Source organism: Clavelina lepadiformis, chromosome 1 (assembly GCF_947623445.1).
Source record: "Clavelina lepadiformis chromosome 1, kaClaLepa1.1, whole genome shotgun sequence".
NCBI lineage: Eukaryota > Metazoa > Chordata > Ascidiacea > Aplousobranchia > Clavelinidae > Clavelina > Clavelina lepadiformis.
The window spans coordinates 282,160-288,300 of NC_135240.1; the positions used below are offsets into that span (position 1 = coordinate 282,160).

Sequence of the window (6,141 nt, forward strand, 5' to 3'; positions counted from 1 at the left end):
AGGTTAATACACATGCGTGTTATGTGACATAAAATACAGATAATTATGGAAGAAACCCATAAAACATTAAAGTTAAGCAGTAGAATTTTTATTGTAAACCTAAACAAAATATGCTCGTACCTAGATTATGTTGCAATATGATAGAGTTTATGAATAAATCATCATCTTCAAGATCAGGCAAAGGGGAAATTTTTCGTCGCTTTCTATTGGTAACGTCGTTCTTCATGTAATCGCAATGAATACGCTTTTCCATTGCAACAGTCCCGTTGAGAGAATCAGTAAATTTATTCAAAAATCTATAGAAACAAAAAAGTTAGCTTTAAAAACTATTGCAAAATCATAAACCATTAAAACTATTTAAACTGAAGTTTGCTCTGACGCACCGAACTCGTCAAAGTTCGAAGCCTAGCGATAGAGTAATTGTACAATATGAGTAACAGTTGCAATGTGAATCAGTTTCCACTATCATTGCAATGATGGAGGTAAAACGTATTCAACAGCTATCTAATATCTATAGCCTAACTTTCCGGGTATCGTTTTTTTTCAATTTTAGAAACAAAACTAAATCTATAACACTTCATTTATTATGTAAGAATTATATGCCAGCAATACGGCAATAATAGCCAAACACAGCGCATGGCCTGAGACCTCGCTACACAAAGTGATATATTTCCTTTCACGAGTAAAGTTAATGTGAGCGGCAAATGCTGAATATAACTCAGTCTCCGGTAAACCTACTGGCAACTTTTTAACTAAGGTCAATATGTACTATAACCTACTATAGTTCTTTGCAAAAAACTTTAAAACCAAAATGTTTCAGACATAACCTTCTTACTTCGCCTTCCCTCAAAAACACAATGACACAGTGACACGACTGGTTGCTGTATATGTTGGCAGAAAAGTAGAAAACAGACCTAAATCGATGCGATAAAGCAATAAGATTGCGATAAATAAGTAAGAACATTAACATGAGAGTCAAGGAAAAACAGTTTGATGTAGATAAGAAGGAAATCTGCTTACATTGAACAATGACAATCGATGTAAGTTGGACTTATAATCGCTTGTTTTGGACTGTGTAAGCCATTTTTAAAGTTCACTCGCAAAAAGAAGCTGCTTTCATGTAGTTGTTTAATTACGGGGATCTTAAACAAGGTACTTAAAATCGCACATTTAGAGAGTTTTCGACACCTTAAGCAACCCTCGTAAAATTCTTATTCGTCTGAACAAAATATAATATTATTGGCAAAAAAATTAAATATTAACAACGCAATTTAAGAAATACCTTTGCTGTGTTTGTAAATGTAGATAAAGCTTTTTGTTTTGAAACGGGGAAGGTTGAAGGGCTTTAACTTATTACATCCCAGCTAAACTTTTATCAGGGGAAGTCCTAGTGCAGAATTTCATCGTTCAAAATATTTTCAACGTTTTAGTATTTCGGAAAAATTCAATCATTGGAGGAGTCACGCTGCATTTTTATGGCTATTGTTTCTACTACAAAGAAAAAGGTCCTGATCCTTTCTGCATATGGCACCGCACCTGAGCAATTTGCTGCAACTTTCAACATTTAACGCAGCAAATGGCAGATTATACACATCTACAATGAACGACAGAGATTATTCGATCAACATTTTTCATCATTTATTACTTTTTAAGAAATTAGCGTCATGTGCCCGGCTATTGTCGTATGTTCTCTAGAAACCAGTATAATTCCAACCGCAATAGATGAATGTCTAAGCCGAAATCGAGTTAAATACACGCTGTTATGATTACATCCTATTTACACATACTACCTCGATAAACAATGTCATCTAATCGCTATAAAATACACATAGTTCGTTGCCATATCTCAAACAATACTGCACCACAAAGCCTATATATATAAAGGAATACACTTCGTTGCTTTTTTTTACACTAATAATTAAACATTTTAACGCATCTAAAGGATACAGGTTCTTTTAGATTTTAGAATATTAAACAGCAGTTAATATAATTATTCATCGAATATGTTTCTAAACCGTTTTCTTATTCTCAAACGCTTCGTTTTTTTCAACAGCGAGTACGATTTTTTCATCTGTAATATCTTTTTCAAATGCTGAAACATCATTTTCTATATGGTTACGTGTAGCATACAGTAAACTTTTTTCTAAACGACTCGTATTTAAAAGTTCTGGTCGAATTGTATGCGCATACGACCTCTCTCTATCCATATGCGATGCATAAGCGCTGTGTAAACTGCGGTTGATGACCATATTTTCTTAGATTTATTTTTACCAAGAAAATTTTTCCGATTCCAATTACTAAAATCTTTACTGCTAGATGGAATATCTAAGCATTACCTTTATTATAACGCGCAATGTTTTGTCGCAATGTTAACCTCTAAGTTTAGTTGTCCCAAACACAACCTCCAATTTTGGTAATATTTACTTCGTGCAATTTGATACCCGTTTTCGCTGCGAGATACATTTGGTAATTGTTACTTCGTGCAACTTTTCACTCGTATAAATTGCGAGATACATTTGTTAATTTTTACTTCGTGCAATTTATTACCCTTATACGTTTCGTTATACATTTGGTAATTTTTACTTCGTGCAATTTGATGACCGTATAGGCTAAACTGCAAGATACATTTGGTAAATTTTACTTCGTGCAATTTGTCACCCGTATAAGTTGCGAGATACATTTGGTTACGTTAATCACAATCACGTTAATCACAATCACGTGTTCGTATCCAGCAGAAACTTTTTCTGCCGTTTTGTTTGATTGAAATTGAGGTATATTATTTTACCCGCTGAGATCTATATAACAAATTAAACGTTTTGCATGAAACTGTTAATAAAATGTACTTAAACGTTTTGGTCGAAGTAAGTTAATGGTGAAAATAGTCCCAAAAACATCCTATTTTCAAAAACCATAAAAAGTAATAAATAACCGTAGTCCTTAGAAATATAGCCAATTATTAAGGACCTGTAGTACAATTTCATTTCAAGGTCACCATAGTGAAGAGGGGGAAATCTTCTTTAAGAATCTGCAATAAAAAATTCACACCTCTTCCGGCAACAATCAGCAGAATTGACGTGAAACATTTAATAAATTCAGCATTTTTTACGTTTTTGGGGTATTATCGCATTTCTTAGTACACCTCACGTTTTTTGTGAATTTCGGAACTTTCCGGTTCCATCATTTCATTTTTTTTTTATTTTTTTTTTGTGATTCGTGGTTATTTCGTTTATTGTATTCATCATAATTCCAAAAACATCATCGACTCACTCGCACAACGACAACATAAAAATGTCACTCCCATTGAGTTGTCAAATTTGTTGAAAATTGTCAAAATTGTCAAAATTGTCAAAATTGTCAAAATTCCATTGAAAAAAGGAATTCTCGCTTGGCGTCACCCAAGCGTATAAAACTCATGACACGAGAAAAAGGTCATTTTTAGAAGCACACGTAATAATGCAGCTCTATGACAACACAAGCAAAGCAGCACTGCAACTTCGAATATGATTGACACGATGTGAAGAGAGTAGCCGATGTGCTTGAAACATTAATAGTTGTAGCCTCGACCAAAGCCACCTCGGACCATACCAGGGGGCGGGCCACTCATTCCTGGCAGGGTCCAAAACCGCCCCGCTGCGGTGCCATTGTGCCCGGGGCTGGTCCACCAACCCCATGCATAGGTCCCTGTAATCCCGCCGTTGGACCACCGGGGCCACCCATACCGCGACCAGCAGCTCGTCCAGCGCCTGGTCCGCGACTTGAACCTCCCGGCACGCCGAGTCCTTTCCCTGATGGAGGCGGTCCTTCAACCGACATCGACACCAGATGTTCTCCGCGTAGAAGCACAAGCCCCAGAGTCCTTTTCTCCTCTCTGTCAGTGGAACCTTTCTTGGGTCGAATCCGACGGAACTCGTCACAATCAACAAGAATTAGGTTCATGTGTTTATCAAAAGCTTTGAAGGTGCCGATGAAAGTGCGACCATCCTGCAGAATGCATCGCATACGGTAATTGATATGATTGTTTAACTTTGAACCTCCGCGAGGTGGCATTGTAAATGTCCAGAGCTTACCATTTTAAATTTTAAATACGTCACTGGTTGACTTTTATATAAATTTTGCTGCAGAATATTTTCATTATTAGCGATTTATCGTTATTTATATTGCTAGGTCTAATTACAGTAAAGATCAATTACTTGTGTGGCCGAATACTTCCGGTTTGAGGTTGCTGTAAATTTTCCGCGACCTCCGGCCAACTTCCAAACCCGCTGTATTGCTTTAGCTGCAGAGGAACTTGTAAGATTTTTTCCCTTATGGGGAAAAACCATCTTACACTCTTCTCCGTTGAATCTGACAAGGTTATCCAGCCCTTTCTTCAACCATTCTGGCATTACAATAGTTGCATCCCCATATGTTGAGAATGTTTTGTGACCGCGCACCTGCATTAAAAACATCCTTTTTTAATAGAGTTCTACATGAAAGGAAATTGTGGTGACTTACACGAACAATCCATCGTTTTTTCTCGGTCGGATAGCCAAACATTAGCTCTTCAACGAGCATATTGCGCACCGCACTTGTCCGTTGCGAGTTTTCAATTATCAGATAAGCCATGGTACTACGACACCTTATCGAAAGACACTTTATCGAAAGACACTTTATCGAACGACACCTGATCGAAACGACAGCTGATTGAAAGACACTTTATCGAACGACAGTTAATCGAGCCGACAGTTGATCGAACGACACTTTATCGAAATGACAGCTGATCGAACGACACTTTATCGAACCGACAGTTAATCAAAACGGCAGTTGATCGAACGACACTTTATCGAACCGACAGTTCAAGCAAGATTTTTGCGAGTTTCTCAAACATTGAAACAATGGGCCATTGTGATGTGCGGTCTTTGTAATGGTGTGCATTAATGATTGTCATGTATATATCATAAAGTTGACGATCTATATTTTATATTTGTATCATAAAGTGTTCGATTTCGCATGGCGGCCGGCCCGCCCACATATTAATAAGATATCACAAAAATACGCACGAGAATTACTAAGTACGAGATTGTCTGTACAGTAGACTAGACTAGTCATTATAGATACAAAGAGTAAGGAATTGAAGGCAAAATAGACTTTAGACTTTGACTCTAGCCGTAACAATAGACTTTGAAATGGCAGCATATAATGCTCTTTCTTCCAGTTTCCCTCGGGCAGAAATTCTCGGCTGTCTTTTCCATTTTGGCCAATGTAGCTTCCGGAAAATGCAGGCTCTCTCTCTGCAGCGGTGGTTCAATGAAGATGCAGAGCACGCCCTTCGCATAAAATGCTTCCAGGCACTGGCATTCGTTCCGCCCGACGACGTTGTACAACGGTTCGAGGACTTCCTGGCCACGTTCAGTGACGACGATGAGCAGCACTTGTCTGAATACATTGACTATTTTGAAACTACTTGGATTGGACGATTGTGTCGCAGGAATCGTCGTCAACCTCTATTTCCTATCCGGTGTTGGAGTGTTTTCCACCGGGTTCAAGATGACCTTCCAAGAACGAATAATAGCATTGAAGGATGGCACAATGCGTTCAGCAAGCGTGTCTCATCATCCCATCCGACGCTTCGAAGACTCGTCAAAAAAATTAAGCGGGAACAAGGTTCCAACAAAAGGTTAATTGAGCAATTGAGTGCTGGAATCGATGGCCCACCTCGGAAGAAGCGCTACGACGCTGTCAACCAACGGCTGAAGAGCATAGTTGAAAATTATGACTCAACAAATATGGACATAAAAAGTTATCTTCGAGCAATTGCACACAACTTGTAATTAAATGAATGCGATTGAAATGTGCACTTCGTCAGTTGTCGTTCTTTTAACAGTGCATATCGTCAGTTGTTTCAATAAATTGTGGATCTTTTAACCCTATCCTAACCAGGCTCGCGAGTTTACTAAAAAAACTAAGTGTGGCCAACCCCGCACACACATTTGCAATCGTTAATTACTAGAAACCTATGCGTCGTAGACTGATGAGATTATTACAGGTTAGTAGAAACATCATCTGGCTTCCTGTATACATCATAATTGTAAAACTAAAGAAAGTGAATTTAGTGTAAATTAGGTATTTCTAAAAGTGACACATTTCTATAAATTCTTCTTG

The 6,141-nt window shown here is 37.8% G+C and overlaps 1 protein-coding gene across 1 annotated transcript; it reads right to left on the minus strand.

Annotated features, from left to right (window-relative positions):
* Window positions 1-3,382: 3,382 nt before the first annotated feature.
* Window positions 3,383-4,061, minus strand: LOC143459216 (small nuclear ribonucleoprotein-associated protein B-like). Its single transcript, XM_076956264.1, is given in 2 exon segments — window positions 3,383-3,612; window positions 3,615-4,061. Coding segments are annotated over 2 exon segments (501 nt in total). The 5' UTR covers window positions 4,048-4,061; the 3' UTR covers window positions 3,383-3,544.
* Window positions 4,062-6,141: the final 2,080 nt, after the last annotated feature.